The sequence below is a fragment of the Quercus robur genome, chromosome 3 (genome assembly GCF_932294415.1).
Source record: "Quercus robur chromosome 3, dhQueRobu3.1, whole genome shotgun sequence".
NCBI classification, from domain to species: Eukaryota; Viridiplantae; Streptophyta; class Magnoliopsida; order Fagales; family Fagaceae; genus Quercus; species Quercus robur.
Genome location: NC_065536.1, coordinates 58,774,329 through 58,794,009, shown reverse-complemented (window position 1 = coordinate 58,794,009; position 19,681 = coordinate 58,774,329). Strand labels below are relative to the sequence as shown.

General features: G+C 39.3%; 1 protein-coding gene across 1 annotated transcript; it reads right to left on the bottom strand.

Moving 5' to 3' along the window:
- Positions 1–13,543: 13,543 nt before the first annotated feature.
- Positions 13,544–15,849, bottom strand: LOC126718598 (septin and tuftelin-interacting protein 1 homolog 1-like). Its single transcript, XM_050420893.1, has one exon. It carries the CDS (start codon positions 15,783–15,785, stop codon positions 13,773–13,775), a length of 2,013 nt encoding a protein of 670 aa, XP_050276850.1. The 5' UTR covers positions 15,786–15,849; the 3' UTR covers positions 13,544–13,772.
- Between the last annotated feature and the right edge of the window lie 3,832 nt (positions 15,850–19,681).

Genomic DNA, 19,681 nt, shown 5'->3' with positions numbered 1-19,681 from the left:
TCCAACTGTAGGATCCCATACTAAGCCTAATCTCACTAATACTAAGAATGTTTTTCATAGTTTCCACTGGCTACAAAGCGCTCATGGTGATATATACATTTTTTTTTGGGGGGGGGGATTCAAAAATTTTCTGACATTGAGAAACTTCTAATTTTATTTTCTTGTATTAGTTTTAGAAATCTGTCCATCATATTATTTAATTTTGGATAAGTGTGTCCATTATATTATATAATTTTGTTTTCCTATTTAGATTTACTTTAATGGCATGGAGTTGGTAAAGTGACTAGTTGTTTACTCACCACTCCAAGGAGACATCCTTATGGTAACAGTAACAGTGAATCCCAGCTTTCAACAATATACTTGCCACTGCTTCCACAACCTCAACAGTGTTCGCCAACACCATGGTTTGAAATTCAAGAGTTTTAGATTTAAAACCTTGATTTTCAGCATTTGTGAGTTCATCCACCTGAGTCTTAGTTGTAACTTCAATCCACCTCTGCTTCAATATGAAATGGAACTGAATCAATAATCACCAACTCTGATGCATTACCACATGCATCATAACATCAACGAGGTTATTTGCAGTTAAATTGCAGAATAGTAAGAATACTTTAAAAAAAAAAAATTATTTATGACGAGGAGCCTCTTCAAGGCAAGAATACATATTAAATCAAAGAATGTTATTTGTATAGCATTACATCTTTAACCAATTATGTATGTACATTGAGTGCATGAGTTCACATCATAATGCAAACAATCATATCCTGTCATCAACTACAACGGAATGATTCAATAATTTTCAACAAAAGGCTAAATGTTTCAAGATCGGTGTGGCAAAAAGAAAACAGTGAATCCCCTTTCTAAGTCTTTACTTGATAACAAGGCCGCACTGTTTGGCTAGAACTGGAAAACAAGAAGAAATATCTCACTATAAATCATTGGAGTTGCATGTTTTTTCCACCTTAAGTATTATTTGAGGTTTAATTCCCTCCTCCTAACCCCTGCCATTCTTAATCCACACTAGTTTCCATGAGCTAATCACGTGATAATGGCTGCACGCCTATAGGGCTTCATCCCACAAGCATGCAAGGCCTCAACTGAAATTCTACATGAACGATTAGAAATGCAATCAAGTTATTGTTAAAGCATTTGCCAATGAGTTGGCTAAGGATCTCTTAAAGTGGAGGAAATCATAATTTTAACCCACACGGTGCATCTCGATTGGTATGTATCACAAATTTCACATATATATCCTGACTATCCCTTTCAATTCTATTATCCAACGTTTCCTTATTACACAGAAGAATTAATAATACTTATCTACAAAATACTTCAATTTACCAAGCAAGGCATTAAATTATCATTTACTACCCTGAAATGGTCCAAAATTTATAATTTGAACTCGTGTCCACTGGTAGCATTTTGGTAAAAGGATCACCATGGACATTTAGAAGTAGACGTATATGCATATATATATGAACATAATGCACGAAGCAAACATCTCAACCCATGTGTGATTTCATCATTTCATGTGCTATGGCACCATAATATAATTCTTTTGCATGGTTGTAAACATTCTTATAGTGGGCTAAACTAAGTGACCAAACTGGCGTTTAGCAATTGTAGTTTAGTCATTAGATCACCACACACTTATTCTTAATGAGAAGAGTCCTACATAGTACATACTAAAGTTAATATAAATATTGATATAATGTGGTAATGCTGTATAAGACATATCAATTAGAAACGAACAACCTCCAACAATCAAAATGATGGAATCATTGAAGGAATGGGAGGCTTACATTAGGAGAGAGATCAACAGCGAACCAATGCCCTGGTCTCCACCTGGGTGATGGTCAACCTTGATATTTTGAGCAACAGGCTAAACACACACACACAGATGAATATACAAACACATGGACAAGAGAAATACTTGTTATATGTATAGTAACTGCTATATGAATTAAAAAATGTACAAATTGCATGAAATATCCAACTGGATATGCATATTAATATTACCATATAGAAATGATGAAATACCCAACTGGATATGCATATTAATATTACCATATAGAAATGAGGTACGTCAGGGAACTTCATAAGTCAAATAGTAAATTCTAATAAAACCTTAATAATCTAAAAGGAGTTTGGTTTTAAAAATGAGTATTAGTTTTTTTTTTTTTTTTTTTTTTTTTTTTGGATGGGATGAGTATTAGTTCTTACTAATCGCAGACACATGCGATGCGTGGAAATAGATAATTATATTTTAGTTATGGTATAAGATATAATTTGTTCTCTAAATTTTGTGGAAAATAATTTGTTCTCCTAAAAACTTAAACAATTTTTAAAATTATTTTTCATTTATTTATCTCAAAAAATATATCATCATTTTATTATTTGAATTTATTTGATTGATATTATTCATTTTTTAGACGGTCCATATTTTGATAAATTATGTTATTGTGCATTATATTTTCCTAATTTGTTTTTCCATTACAACTAAACTATTTGAGTTTCAAATATATTATTCAAAATTTTCATTCTTAAAAAAAATAAAAATAAAACTATTAAGTTTCAAATATATTATTCAAAATTTTCATTCTCTTAAAAGAGATTATTATATTATAATTTTTTTTATCGTAAGAGTAGTTTCAAACTATTGATTGAGTTTTGTTTACTAATATAGATACATGAAATTAGAACTGCATATTTCTTAGACATTCCTAAGAGACTATACCATATTATAAATTTAATATTTAAAATAATATGTAGGAAAAAAGTAGATTTTATGTCAAAAATTGAACACGTCACAGCTATTGAAATGAAAGAAAATAATATGTATAACATAAAGAGAACATGATCTTAAAAAATAAAAAAAATTGACTACACACACTTTTATTTATTAAGATTTAATTGCCTTTAATTGGATCTTCGTATCGCATTTTTGTTACTACACTCCTGTTATGTCTTCTCATCCGTTACATCATTGGTCCTATAATTATTCTTTTTAGTATTTATTTTTTTACCTTTAATTTTTTGACAATATTAAATATATAAATATATTGGCTTTACAAATTCATCTTAGGCAATTTTAACTTTACATATTCATTTACTTTAATTTTGATGTTATAACTAAATAATAAATCAATGAAAAATAAAAATAAAAATATTGTCTATACATATTTATCTTTGGGCGGTTTTATTTTAAAAGTTGATAGACAATTCAAATACATAACTAACATTGTATTTTGATATAAATTCAAAATCTCACTTCCAAAATAACCAAGTATTATGTCAACAAAAAAAAAAAAATTAAACAAAAGCTAAAAGAGGGAGAGAGAAGACTTGTGACGAAAAACTTAAAAAATCAAACACACTACCAAAGCGTATTAACCTAAAATAGTATTGTGGGGCCAGAGAACTTGGCGACCCTGGCCCGCTCTATGCTAAGCCCAAGGCCCGTGCCGAGGAGAGAAATGTCCGAGGACATGCGCTGAAAATCCAAATGGTCTAGAGATGTTGCCGAGGACGATTCTGTCCTCGGCATTCCAAACTCCAATGGGAAAGAACGGCACACCATCAAAGGCAGCCTCCCAAAGCATTCCCCGAAGAAAGGACAAGTACAGTAAAACGCACACGGTGGTATAGAGTGGGAGCAGTTTAAGGAAAAGCTATCACCTCCGCATTTAATGCGCCCAACTAACGTCCTGGCCGCATTAATGATGAAAGGACCCCTGAACAGTATGGCCTTGGTTGCCGCAACTCACAAAGGGTTTGGGAAGGTGGCTGATGGGATGAGCACTTGAGTAATGGCCTGCACAATCAACAGATGGAGGGTCAGGATTAACTGGAAAGAAGTATATAATGGGAAAGACCCCCCAAGAATGGGGGATCGCGAGAAAGGGAGAGGAAGAGAGAAAAATGAGAAAACGGCAGCAGTCTGCATGGTCTTGAAAAACCACGGGAACCTAGTACTGAAAGTAGAAGTAGAAGAACATCAAGCTCCTCGGACGAAACACTCGGGGATAACATTTCAGGCTTGAACCCATTTCCTCATTGGTCCGTCCACACCCAACCATGTATTGTGATTGTGGTTTAGACCAACACCTAGTTCTTAGGCCCACTCTCTAAAAATTCATTGTATTGGGCCAATTGGACTTGAAACCTCTCGTCCAATAGGAAGAGCGCTCAAAACCAACACCCTACAATTGGCGCCGTCTGTTGGAAGAACTTATGTGTTAGTAAGGACAACGATCCGGTATGGTAAGGTCAGGCCCTCATCAAACAGGCTCCCATCAGCTTGAACCAGCCAAATCCCAACGACAGGGTAACTTCCCCAACCCTGAGCACGACCGAAACGAAGAGAATGGAAGGTTTCGAGAGGGACTCGTAAACACCACCCAAACCAGCAGGAGCCACTCTCACGGGAGCAGCCACGTGCTTCAGAGACAAAATAACAGCCGGGTTTCAACTTTTTCAACTTGTCGCATGTCCTCAGAAGTGGAAACACTTATGCAGATTCGTTGGCCACGCTCACCACCTCCTCGGCAGGGGATCTGCCTCGAATTATTCTCGTCGAGCACTTAGACAGAGCAAATGAAATAGCCAAAGGCGTGGTCCATGTTCATGAGGTCAGAGTGGGCCCTAGTTGGATAGATCTTATTGTGAAGTTCCTTAAAGATGACATCCTGCCCGAGGAGAAGTCGGAGGCGAAGAAAATACGAAGAAAAGCTTCTCGATTCTGGTTGTCCGAGGACCATAAATTGTACAAACGCTCATATTCCGAACCATACTTACTGTGCGTCCACCCTGAGGCATCAGAACTGCTACTTGAAGAACTGCACGAAAGGATCTGCAAGAGTCACACAGGAGGAAGATCTCTGTCACACCGAGCCATTACCCAGGGATACTGGTGGCCAGGGATGCAGAAGGAAGCCCTGGAGTATGTTAAAAAGTGCGACCAATGCCAAAGGTTCGCCCCGAATATTCATCAACCTGGCGGGATTCTCAACCCTCTGTCCAGTCTGTGGCCTTTCGCCCAATGGGACCTGGATATCATAGGACCCTTCCCAAAGACAGCAGGAAATAAGAGGTACCTATTGGTCGGCACAGATTACTTCACCAAGTGGGTCGAAGCCGAGCCTTTGGCCAACATCAGAGACGTTGATGCTAAGAAATTCATCTGGAGAAACATTGTCACACGATTCGGGGTCCTTCGCACCCTCATCTCAGACAATGGACTACAGTTTGACAGCAAGGCCTTCAGAAGATACTGCTGCGAGTTAGGGATCACTAACAGGTACTCAACCCCAACCTATCCTCAGGGAAACGGGCAAGTCGAGGCTGTCAACAAGGTCATAGTCAACGGACTTAAGAAGAGACTGGATGACGCCAAAGGAAGATGGGTGGAAGAGCTGCCGCACGTCCTATGGACCTATTGGACTACACCACGACGATCGATGGGGGAAACGCCTTTTGCCATGACCTATGGGGCCGAGGCTGTTATCCCCATAGAGGCAAACTTCCCAACTTTGAGGACGAGTTCATTCACCTCGAATAGTAACGACAAACTACTGAGGAAGAACCTAGATCTGATCAACGAACGAAGAGAAAAGGCAATGGTTCAATTGGCCTATTACCATCAGAAGCTCAAACAGGGATATGATGCCAACGTGAAACTTAGACCACTAGCACCAGGGGACTTAGTGCTGAGGAAAATTGTGGGTGCCGCCAAAAACCCATCATGGGGAAAGCTTGGACCCAACTAGGAGGGGCCATACCGGATTACTTCAGTCGCGGGGATAGGAGCGTACTATTTAGAAGACTTAGATGAAAAAGATGTACCTTGTCCATGGAATGTAAATAACCTGAGAAGGTATTACTATTAATAAAAGTGTTTGTCTAGTTCAGATTTTGAGTCCATCTTGATTACACGTCTCGCATCCTGGCAAAAATCTAAGTGCTAGACAGAACCAAGGCCTTGCATGGTCCTCAGACTCAAGCCTATGGGGAAACTAGTCACTCCAGGAAAATCTAAGTGCTAGACAGAACCAAGGCCTTGCATGGTCCTCGGACTCAAGCCTATGGGGGAAACTAGTCACTCCAGGAAAATCTAAGTGTTAGACAGAACCAAGGTCTTGCATGGTCCTTAGACTCAAGCCTATGGGGAAACTAGTTACTCCAAGAAAATCCAAGTCCTAGACAAAACCAAGGTCTTGCATGGTCCTCGGACTCAAGCCTATGGGGAAACTAGTCACTCCAAGAAAATCCAAGTGCTAGACAGAACCAAGGCCTTGCATGGTCCTCGAACTCAAGCCTATGGGGAAACTAGTCACTCCAAGAAAATCCAAGTGCTAGACAGAACCAAGGCCTTGCATGGTCTTCGAACTCAAGCCTATGGAGAAACTAGTCACTCTAAGAAAATCCAAGTGCTAGACAGAACCAAGGCCTTGCATGGTCCTCGAACTCAAGCCTATGGGGAAACTAATCACTCCAGGAAATTCTAAGTGTTAGACAGAACCAAGGCCTTGTGTGATCCTTGGACTCAAGCCTATGGGGAAACTAGCTACTTCAAGTTTTGTAAAAGCTATGGATACGAACTAAGTGTACGCTCGGCACCTCGGATTATACACTTAGCCCCCTGAAAATACGGGTGGACGCAAACTAAGCGTCCCCTTGATACCGGTAAGACAGTATTGAGGGATTTAACTTCAAACATATTATATACACGACCATTCACACCCGTTAGGATAATTAATTCACAAGCCACGGGATTTGCAGTAATAGTAATATCGGTAAAGGCAATAAACACATGATTCAAAAGGGAAAAAAAAAAAAAAGGAATTTCATATATATAGTCGAAAAATTCAGTTACAAACGAATTCCAAGACTCCTAAAACAGAAGCAAATTAACTAAAAAAACTAAGCTGAAAAGAAAACCAACAAAAAAGGTGGCCGGAGTCTTTACTTCTTCAACTTTATTTTGGCCCCTTCCTTGGGAAGCTGAGCAGGATTGGCCTGGAGACCCTGGGAGACATCCCCTTCCTTGGTGAGCCGAGTAGGATTGGCCTCGGGGCCCTGAGTGACATTAGCCAAAGAAATAGACTAAAGGGGCTGAATCAGGAGAGGTGGCTCCTCGACGTGAGGGTCCTGAGCGCTGACTATGGAACCGACAGCCTCCTGTGGCGCCTCAGGGTTAGAACTCCCACCTGTTTCTGTCACCTTAGGAAGCTCACCCCCTTTGGCTGGCTCGTTAGCAGGGGACACGTTCAGGGCAGCCTCAGGCTGAGCAACCTCAGTCTCCTCCGGAGCACTCACCGTCTCAGAGTTGGTCTCACGAATGACCGAAGGATAGTACACCTTCTCCGTCTTCCACAGATCAGATGAAGCCTCCACCCCAGCTTGTTTAAGAGCTTCATTCCAGACCTTGAAGCAATAAAGCCGGCATACCCCAGGGATTTGAGCCTTAAGGACGGCTTGGGTATCGGCCACCCCCGGGTCATAGGCCTCCTCCTCAACTTTGTCCTTGGAGGTCTCGGCTTCCGTCTTGGAAAATTCAACCTCCGTTTTAGCCCTTAGAGCTTCATCCCTAGCCCATTCTGCAACGCCCCTAGCCATCTCTGCCTCAGACGACTTCTTCTTTAAATCGTCAATCTGCTCCTTTGCAATCCTCAACTATTCTTCAGCTTCAAGTAGGCGCTTCGTCTGGGCCTCGGCCTGCTTTTGGGCACCAAACAGGCCTACTTCAGTGTTGTCCCTCTGCCTAGTCATCTCCTTCAGGTCCTCCCTGGCCTTAGTGAGGTCAGCCTCAGAGTTCTTAAGGGTATGAGCAGCATCCAGGCACTTATTACGCTCAGTCTCCAAGGACCTGCTCTGCTCCTTAGAGTCATCCTCCAGCCTATAAGTGGCCTGGATGGCCTACCAATTGGAGCAAACACACCATGAATGGGAAATTAAGAAGCAAAAAATTGACGGAGTCACAAGTATCAGAAGCCTTACCATGGCCAGGTACCTCTTCATGCTGAGGAAGACCTCCTGCCTCCTCATCTTCTTCAACTCCTTCATGTCGGTGGGGAGGAGCAGGGACCTCTCCAAAGCGTCGGCCACATAAGCACCTTCGCCGCCTCAAAAGTCCCTTAGAGAGGTATCTTCCATCAACGGTTCCCCGTGGAGCATTGGGGCCGAAAGCCAAGCCTCGGGCGCAGACTGAGCATCAATCTCCTTGCCTTGATCTTGAGGCCCAATCTTTAGCTGCTTTTGAGCTCGTGGGGCTTCGCCCTCCTCTTGAGGCGTGTGAGACTCCCCCTCATCCATCGGCTCTTTGCCCTTAGAACTCCTCTTCCTCTTTGAGTCAGTGGGCTCAGGCCAAGGAGGTAAAGTCGATTGGGGGGAAGCAGGGTGTTTGGGCCGGGGAGACGATGTCCGAGAACGAGCAGGGGAAGACTTGGTTTGAATAGGTTGAGGCTGTGGCGGAGGAGGCGGAGGTTTGGACTACACCTTTCCAGGTGCCTCCTTCCCTGGCTGGCCCTCAATTAGGTCGAACAGGCTTGCCGGGGGTTTCCTTTTAAGACCCATCTCCGCCTGAGAGGATGTCCCCGCTAACAAGAAATCTGCCTTGGAAAGGTCGGGGTCACCCAAGTCACCAATGGGATCCGCGGGTGATCTAGCCTGGTCAAACGCACCGAATCCTTCTTCGGGCAAACTCAAATCACTCTCGGCTTCCACTGCTTGGTGGGATGAGGAAGAGCCGGCCAATGGGATGCCCTCCGGGACAGGAGACCCTTCGGGAATCAGAAACCCGTGCTCAACTACAGTGATTCTCTGAAACTCGGGATCGTTTGCCCTAACCACGTACTTCGGGTCGGCGAATGACCTCTGGATAGGATCGTACCCCAAGATCTTGTGAGCGGCCCTGACTTGGTTATCCGCCTCGTTTACAAAAACCGCCGCCCTGAGAATAGTTTCCAAATCTTCCTTGTTGATCAGATGGAAGTGCCGCTGAAAGGCGTGCGGATCTGCAAAAAGAAGACATGTTCATATCAGTAACCAAACCGTGCAAAACATGATGGAAAAAAAAAAGGGGTCGTCCCTCTCCCACTCTAGATACCCCACCTGGCTCCCCCTCCACCGTGGGGCAAGGAAGGCCATCGTGCCACTCCCCAGACACGATAAGGAAGTCCTTGTTTAACCTTTTGCTGGACTCGGGGAGGCACTGAATAAGCCGAACCTTATCGTCCCTCGTCTTCAAATAGTAAGACTTGCCTTTCAGGAGTTGGAGGTTGTAGCACCAGTTCACATCGTGGTGGGTTAACCTTAGCCCCATTTTCTCGTTTAAGGCATCCACACAACCCAGAATCCTAAACACGTTAGCAGCACACTGGGTGGGGGCTAATCGGAAGTGCCTAAGGTAATCCCTCATCACTGGCCCCATAGGGATTCTCACGCCCCCCATCTATAAAGGCAAGAATGGGGATCACCACCTCACCCGTTTTTCTCCTAAAGTGTCACTCCCCTTCCTTACAGTACCTCAGACCTACATTGGGGGGTATCCTATAATCGGCGATGAATTTTTCCATCGCCTCTTCGGTCTCAACCAACTTTTTTAAATTTACCCATCTCTAGAAACCGCCAAGGAGACCCAGGTGACGAAAGAAAGAGAGGAGCAAGAGAAAGATAGACTTAGAAGAAGAAAAGCACAAGTTGAAGAGCGAAGAAAACTTACAGAAATGAGGAAAAGCTCCTTGGACAGGCTCTTTATACTGGAAAGAAACTTGAGTTTGGCTGGAAGTTTGATTGAACTCAAGATATATGTACAAGAATTCTTAAGTGCAAAAGTAAAGAGACAAGTCCGTTCAAATGGGAATTTATACCTCCCATTAAAAATAACTGTGCGGGTTTTGCCGCTCATAAAGGTGAGGAAATCTCAACCATCAAAATCACCATCGTACCATTAAACGTGGGGAGTACGAAGCCGCCAGCATTCATTGAAGACACGCTTCACATACCAAGGCGCCAGAAACGCGTCTCGAGCATACGAAAAGACTCTAGCATTAATGAAGGACAGGACGTGACAAGCCATGACAAAAGCCTGATGTTACCAAAACCCTCCTCTCCGTCCGAGGATCCGAACAGCAGGATTTTGAGGGGCTATTGTGGGGCTAGAGAACTTGGCGACCCTAGCCCGCTCTATGTTGAGCCCAAGGCCCGCGCCAAGGAGAGAAATGTTCGAGGACATGCGCTGAAAATCCAAATGGTCTAGAGATGTTACCGAGGACGATTCTGTCCTCGGCGTTCCAGACTCCAGTGGGAAAGAACGGCACACCATCAAAGGCAGCCTCCCAAAGCATTCCCCGAAGAAAGGACGAGTACAGCAGGACGGGTATGGAGTGGGAGCAATTTAAGGAAAAGCTGTCACCTCCGCATTTAATGCGCCCAATTAACGTCCTGGCCGCATTAATGATGAAAGGACCCCTGAACAGTATGGCCTTGGTTGCCGCAACTCACAGAGGATTTGGGAAGGTGGCTGATGGGACGAGCAATCGAGTAATGGCCTGCACAATCAACAGATGGAGGGTCAGGATTGACTGGAAAGAAGTATATAATGGGAAAGACCCCCCAAGAATGGGGGACCACGAGAAAGGGAAAGGAATAGAGAAAAATGAGAAAACGGCAACAGTTTGCATGGTCTTGAAAAACCACGGGAACTTGTTACTGAAAGTAGAAGAAGAAGAACATCAAGCTCCTCGGACGAAACACTCGGGGACAACATTTCAGGCTTGAACCCATTTCCTCATTGGTCCGCCCACACCCAACCATGTATTGTGATTATGGTTTAGACCAACACCTAGTTCTTAGGCCCACTCTCTAAAAATTCATTATATTGGGTCAGTTGGGCTTGAGACCTCTCGTCCAATAGGAAGAGCGCTCAAAACCAACACCCTACAAGTATCATATAAAAAATACAATGATTTATCAACCTAAAGTAAGTTGTAAAAAGGAATATATATATATATATATATATATATAGAGAGAGAGAGAGAGAGAGAGAGAGAGAGAGAGAAATCACATTTTTTGGGAGATAAATAGAAAATAAAATGAAAAAGAGAAGCATCAAATAAAAAATATAGTCATAAGTCAAACACCAAATTATCCAAGTCATGATATATAATATAATAACATTATATCCTTGTAAACTATATTTATATGCAATAAAATAACATTTAACAATTATAGAAAAGAAAAAAAGATAATAACTTAAAAACACAAAACCAAATTGCAACCCAAAGTAAATTTCTAAAGAACACATAAATACATCAATCTAAAGTAGACATACAAAAAATAAAAAATTCACACAAAAATAAAACATGAGAGAGAGAGAGTAATAACCTTTTTCATGTGAGAAAATATGTATAAAATAAGATAAAGAATGTCATATTTATAGTAATTGAATAGGGATAAGAAGAGTCAAAATAAAAGGAAGAGGAAGAGATAGATGAAGAGTGATATTAAGGTTGAGTGTAGTGGAGGGATGAAAAGGTAAAAGAGAAGTTATGGTTGGAAGTAGTGGAGAGAAATGAGAAATAGGTAGATAATGTGGCTGTTGATGTGGTTCAACATGAACGTAATAACAATAACTGCTACGCTTCAACTTTTAAATATATATATATATATATATATAAATTAATAAATACAGATAAGTAACATTAGCACATTAAAAATGTATTAATATATAACTCATAACATAGTAAAACATATTAACTAGTTGATGTTGAATGTCAAAGGGAAGATCCTAGAGTTTAGGAAATTAGGGTTACGGTTTGTATAGTTCCGGAATATTGCGATGGAAATCAAAATCATAATGAGGAAAAGCATAAAATAACTACTAGATCATACTTGTAAGTTCCTAGGAATCACTTGTTGTGAATGAAAGCACTACAACTTCTAGGGCTTAAAAAACTCAAATCCAGCTATCAAGTTCTAATCATACATCAAAAACAAGAATCATTGCAAAGTTTATAAATTTCCAGCAATTACAATCAAATTTGTGAGTTCTTAATTCCCATTCAACTTCAACAAAATTCCTAAATATCTACAAACCCTACCCTAATTTACCAAACGCTAGATTCTTCCCTTGAAATTCTACATCATTAGTAAACCCATCAAAGGAGAGTAAAATAAATAAATGGCAAAAGGACTCCTAATACCAATACATCATAACATGGAGGACCCGTCCTACCAAAATGATCTTAGTATTGAATATATTTCTTTGATGAAATGATCCAAAAAAAAAAAAGAGCATACTCCTCATGCTGATAAATGGCTAAAGGACTCTTAATATCGATATATCATAACATGTAGGACCAGTCCTGACAAAAAGACCTTGGCATTGAATATATTTCTTCTATGAAATTACGAAAAAAGAAGAAAAGAAAATCATACTCCAATTTTAATCATATTACTATTTCTCACTTATGCAATAATCAGTCTTTTTTTTTTTTTTTTTTTTTTGCCATAATGGGAGGGAATCATCAGTCTTTGTTTCTTCATGTGTAAACCACCTTAGACACCTCTCTCTTAATCGGCTCCACTTCCACCCCATCTACAAATGCAACTAATATATACATTTATTATTTAACTACTTAAAATTAAAACATATAAAAAGGATTTGAGGATCCACTTACAAATCAGATGTAAGGGAGTAAGAAAGCAACTCAAAAGCATATTAACACATTGTAAACTACAATAGAAATAATGATCCAAAAGTCAGAACTTAAGTTTTTACTTGGTAGATGTTTCATAATCTTCTTTATCTCTTTCAGGTAAATCACTTGTCATAAACTAGTAATAGGGAAAAAAAAAAAAAAAAAAGTTATAACCTTTATCAAAAAGGGGAACAGCTTTAAGTACTTAGGATGCATGCAAAAGATTCTCCCAAAGAATTACAGAGGAAACATTAAAATCTAAAATGAAGAGAATCAATAAAATCTAACACCAGATGCAAATTACTAGTTAGAAGGTTACGATCGAGACCACTCGAACAAATATGCATATTCTTCTTCTGTTAATGCTGGGTGGCACTTCAACCATCTGTTGAAACTTCACCATTCTCTATATTCTAGACACTTCAAATGCACATAAAAAACTTGTGTTTTTTGTCTGCTTTAATGCATAATCCATTGGTTTCCCTCTACAAAATGTTGACAATATATAGAAGGCTGCTTGCTGTTTGAATCAATAGCAAAGAAATACAACAAACTAATGGGAATTGACCATTGACAACCAAATTATGTAAGGCAATATAAGTGCCAATATTCAATTCAACAACAATAGTGGCCAGAAGAGAAACAGCATATCAATACCTTTCATATCTATCATATTAGACAATGTACTACTTCAAGGAGGCGGAACAGTAGGGGAAAAAAAACTCGTTGGGTTTATCCAACTTATTCTAAACATCATATACCATAGATGGAGCCACTAGTTTGAAGCAAGATTAATATAAACATCATTTTAATTTTTTGATAAAGCAAAAGCAGACTAAACGTTTCTCATATGTGGCTCAAATATTGAGAAAATGTTGATACAAGAGAAAATCAAAATGGAAAACTGTTGATGTCAATGACAATTAAATTCTCGATATCTATTCTTCTAACAAAAATCCCAGCCATGACAAGCTGAAACAATTAGCACACGCTAGCCTGTGAATGTATGCCTAATGAATACAATCTAAAAATCAGAAACACTCCTCCCTCTCAGCACAGAGCTCAACGTCTCTACGAAAGAGAACTCTGGTGCTTGTCCACTAAGTCTTGAAGGGATACAAGGGACCACCCTTCCTCAGTTTGAGCATACACCTTTTGATTTAGAGCATCAATTATCACACTCAAATTACCAAAGGCATAGATCTGGTGACCATCATGCCTCCGGCCTGGTTTAGGCTTGAATAGTAAGCCGTGTTGTTGGGCATGGACTTCAATAACTTCCTTAACACTCATATCATCCATGCTAAAACTCATGGCAGATTGTTGTGTTACTGCTTTCTGTTGAGCCTCAAATTGCCTTTGCTCTGGTACCCTAAAATAGCCAATGTTCTCTTCCAAACCAGGTTGGACCACCTCCAAACCTTCAACAGCCTGGTTCATCATCTCAAGACCACGATTAAGCTGATACCGGATACTTTCGTTTGCAAGAAGCTCCTTCGGAAGAAGTTCCTTCCATCCCAAATACCAATTTGTTATCTCCTCAAAGTTTGGGCTTGCTTGTAACCAATGATACAAAACCTGTTGCCACTTGGAAAAAAAGAACCTCACCATCATATCAACCATAAGATGACTTGGAATATCAGAGGCCCACTTCATAACCCAATAAAACTCATCAAGCTTCTGATTTGCAGGGTTTAGTTGGAACTCCTGCAGAATAAGCTGCAACTTTGGAACGACAAATCTGCTCATAAGGTGTTCCCAACTCGCTGAATCAAACACAGCCTTCCAAGGAGATAAAATAGTATAGGCAGATGCGTCACTTGGGTGCCAAGCAACAAGAACTTGACTCAACTTGAAACGTATAGTCTCGAAGATACCTTCCAATTTGTGTCCCAAATACTGTAACCACGGGTGCACCCAAAGGTGGATTGGAACAGTTTCGCGTAAAGGTTCCCAACAGCCCACCGCACTATTTAATTTTGGCATGACAATGTAATCCAGTATGTAGTGGAGGACGGAATGGGGTAACAACTTTTGCCAAGAATCCAGGAACCGTAGCATTGGTTCAGGTTCCCTAGCCTGCCAAGTATTGATGACAGAAAGTCTAACAGCTGGTAAAAGAACTTGGGATATCAACTGGGCATAAGGCGAAGCAGTAAACTCTTGATCACTCAGAAGTAGACTCTTCCACAGAGACACAATCTCAAAGCCGTGAAAGGGATTTTGAAGAGGGTCCCAACCCTGGAAAACTCTAATAAACAAAGGCAGAGCATATGAGCAGGCGATGACAGACAAGTTACAGAGCTTATAATCCTCGGCAAATCTACTCTTCAACTGAATGAATAGCTCGGCAAGTGAATCCAATGTCAACTCACCTGTGGATCTGTCTTCATCCAATTGATCCAGCACATTCAATATCTCTACCATACTATACAACTGCCGCTTCTGCCTCTCAGAGACGACTAACAATCTATCCTTCTCCTCTTTCAAGTCCTCTTCATTCTCCAACTTCTTCTTCGTCGACCACAACCGCTTCTCCTTCACTCTCTCTACACCCACACGCTCACTGCCCAACAAACCCTTCTTCTTATCTTCTGTCTCGTTGAAATCGTTAAAGCCTATACCCATGTTCTTGGGGCGAAGTTTGGGCTGAATCGGAGTGACAATCCCATGTGCATTCTTCCCAAGGCCACCGCCTTTGTACCCCATTTTTTGCAACAGTTTCATACCAATCCCTTTGGTGTGCTTCTCAAACTCACCACCAACACTTGCAAAACCAAAACCACCTTCGTCGTCTCTAGCTCTCTTACCCTTAGACTTTTCCTTCTCTCTCATCCTCTTCAAGGCTCCCTCCTTAATCATCTTCCCAAACGCCGTTGGCAAAAAATCCTCCTCCTCCTCAGTAAACCCTAGACCAGCAGAGCCGCCATTGTTATCGATTTTCTGGGTGCCGGTGGAGATGAAGTTCATCGGTTTGGTTTTCTTGTAAATATCTCCATCTAAGCGACACCTTTCGGATACTCCAAAGGAGTAATCGTTGTCGTCGTCGTCGATCCATTGGGCGAACTTCTCTATCAACTCCATCTTACAAACACTGAATACAACAATACAACAAAATCTAAAGATGCTACTATTAATTTATAGAATGGAAAGTCGGAAAGTCGGTTACTTTATAGTCGGTTATCCATTACGACTAATCTCTATCTGGCTGTGTGTTTGGCATTCACAAATTATTTTACTCTTATTTGTATTATGGGAATCTACTGCACTTTTTAATATTATTTATAAGTCTTATTTTACTATTTCAATTAGCTAATTTTTATTTTTATCTACAACACTTTAAAAAAAAATCAGTTTTAAATATCAAACATACCCTAATACACTTCCTCCTATCCTATTTCGTAACGGTTACTAAATATTATAATTAGGTCATAAGAAAAGCCATCGTTCTAATAAAGCCCAAAAAAATCTCGTATCTCATCTCGTTATACTATTTCGGCAAAGCCCACAGTTGGCCCTATTAGCCGAGCCCATTAATACATACACTTCATCCCAAGTTGCAATTTGTTAGGAAAATGGGAGATCTAGTTTGTGTTTGGGTTCTGCGTTGCGTTGCTGCGTCTGCGTTTTCACTCTTTTTTTTTTTTTTTTTTTTTACATTTCACGCGTTTTGCAGAAAAGGGGGACAAACGGCACTGTAGCGGCACTGTAGCGGTACTGTAGCAGTACTGTTTATGGGACCCATAGCCACTTTATTCATTAAAAAATATTAAAAATGGGTCCCACGGTACTATTTACACATTTAAAAATTATTTTGCTACAGTGTTTTCAGTTTTCAGTTTTTCAGTTTCAACAACAATAAGTTCAATCCAACAACACCCCTATTTTTTTTTTTTTTTTATTTTTTCTTTTTTTTTCTTTTTTTTTTTTTTTTTTTTGCTTTCAAAACTTCTAAACCTAGGGCATGGGATTTCAAGTAAACTGCATACAATTATTTCAATATTTTCATATTAATGAAGAAGCAAGGAGATTAATTCTTGGGAAAATGCTAGATCTACTAACTTTTTTTTTTTAACAAATTGCTAATATAGTGAGTAGTTATTAGTAAGTATATAAATGATATTAGTGATGGCTTAAATGAGAACCAGTAAAAATTAGTCACAATAATAGTTTGTAAAAAATGTGGTAAAATAGTTTGTGGCTTGGTTGTAGCATAACTAGCATTACTTTGTTTTTTAACCATGCATGCAGAAGATTTAAAAAGAAAACTAAGTACATAAGTAAAGAAAAGAAAGGAATGTTTTAACAAACAAATGCATTGAAATAAGATTGAGATATAATGTTTAATTGCAAAAGATTTTTTTTTTTTTTACTAAATAAAAAAATGGGTCTTTAGTGTTGATTTATCGACCCCTGTAGGTTCCATCACCTGTAAGAGTGAAAAAACATACACCCATAACAAAGTTATATGTGTCACCTGTTAGGTGATGATGATAATTGTTTGCAACACTGTTCATGGCTTCCTTAATGGAATGTGAAAAGTGAAAACCATATAGCTTGAGTTTGGGCTTTTTTCTGGACTAGAGACTATATTGCTTGATTGACGTTGTGGCCCACTCACTATGACTTGCACTCCCACCCAACTGTGTCTAAGGCTACTCCGCATGATTTTACTTACAACTGTGGATTTTGTTGTGAGTTCGGTTCAGTTTTTTAAATTTTGATATTATATTTTTTTTTTTTTTAAATGGCAATTTCAAAAAGCATGGTTATGAAACTAGGCTTTTTTTTTTTTTTTTTTTTAAGCTGGGCGCCTAGTAAAAACTGATAATAATGTTTATTTCATACTTAGTACCAACTTCTTAATAATAATAATAACAATAATAATAATAATAATAATATTATTGGTATTATCTATATCTATATCTATATATATAATAATACGTAAAGCAGAGAGAAAATCCAATTAAATTTTAAATTGGAATTCGATTAGAGTTTAATTTTGCGCCATGTGTCTCACTTAATCTAAATTTTAGAATTTTGTGTCAAGTGAGTTAATTTAGTGTAAAAATTGAATTTCAATTAGAGTTTAATTTTGCGCCACGTGTCCCATCTATTCTAAAATTTTAAATTTTTGTGTCAAATTAGTTAATTTAATGTAGAAAACGATGAGTCCAATATAATAAACCATAAAAAAAACATAATCATATAACTAAAAAAAATTCAAATTTATAACTCATCTATATATATATATATATTAATAGGTAATGCTTAGAGAAAATTGAATTAAAATTTGAAATTATAACCCAATTTTGCGCCATATGTCCAAATTTATGTGGGAACTACACTATAATTATCCACTTAAACTTGTGTAATGTGTCTAATCTAATCTAAAATTTTAAATTTTTGTGCCAAATTAGTTAATTTAATGTAGAAAACGATGAGTCCAATATAATAAAACATAAAAAACATAATCATATAACTAAAAAAAATTCAAATTTATAACTCATCTATATATATATATATATATATATTAATAGGTAATGCTTAGAGAAAATTGAATTAAAATTTGAAATTATAACCCAATTTTGCGCCATATGTCCAAATTTATGTGGGAACTACACCATAATTATCCACTTAAACTTGTGTAATGTGTCTACTTAAGTTTTTTAATTTTTGTGTCAAGTGAGTTAATGAGTACAAAATACTAAGAATCTAATATTAATGAACTATAAAATAAATAAATAAAACTCATATATACTCAATAAAAATCACCACATGTTTCTCAAAAAATAAAAAAAATAAAAATCACCACATAACAAAAATCACCACACATTCTATCTTATTAAAAATTAGAAGAAAAAAATGATCATAAATAGTATTAAATTTAGGTAAGAATTTTAATATGTGACTAATTATGTTTACTTTAAAAATATAATTTGACTAATTATCTATATTTTATGATAAAAAAATTTTGTTTAATTTTAAATATATCTATATATATATATGCATGAATGCATGTGTGGGGTCCAATAATTTACGGGTCCGGCCCACGCGCTTAGGGGAAGCCCACCGGTCTTAAACTGAAGGAGGCCGGGGCCCAAGCTCGAAACTAGGAAACATAAAAATAGCCCGAAGGCATAGCCGAGGACGGTTTCGTCCTCGGCAGGCCCAAAATCTCAGGGATAGGAATGGAACATGAGTAAGTTAGAAAGATCAGAAAATATCCTGGGGAAGTTGTCTTTAATACCCTTCCCTGACATGACACTGCCCCTAACAGAGCCGGGATCTTAGGCTTTATGGATCATCTACAGTAATTTTGGGATTAGATTGATGGGACAAATATCTGTCCTGGAAAGATCGACCCTACACGTGGACGAGGGACAACAAACGTAGGCTAGTATAAAAGGAAAGGTAAACTAATAAAGAGAGGGGGTCTCTCCCATCCAGCTTCTGGAAAAAGACTTGATGAAAGAGAATGCTTGGAGAATATACGCCGGACAACACCTAAAAACCTGCCGACGGGTAACCGAGGACAACACCATCGCTCCTCGGACATGATCCGAGGAGACAAATCCTCCTAGATACAAGATTGATGGGCCTGAATATCCAGCCCAAAGCTCTTTCTCATATCGGCTCACCTAAAGTCCGGCTCGAAACGTCCCCCTGTGATCCAACGCTGGCCTTTCAAGCCCACTCTCTACAAATACTATTGTGAGGGATCTTCCGCGTGCAAGCCCAACATCGTCGCTGGGCCGTTGAAGATTTTGTGCCCCTACAATTGGCGCCGTCTGTGGGAAAGGCTTGCACGTTGGCGTAGGAGGTGTTTGAGTCAACTCTCTAGCCAGCTGAGGTTTGTGGGATTCCCTCCATCTCCGGCGACATGCCGTCGTTGCTCCGACCCGAATTTTTGCTAGGGGCTACGCCCTGCAGTGTCAACAGCGCGGACAGCTCTAGGGGCTTTCGGCTTCAGGCCAAAT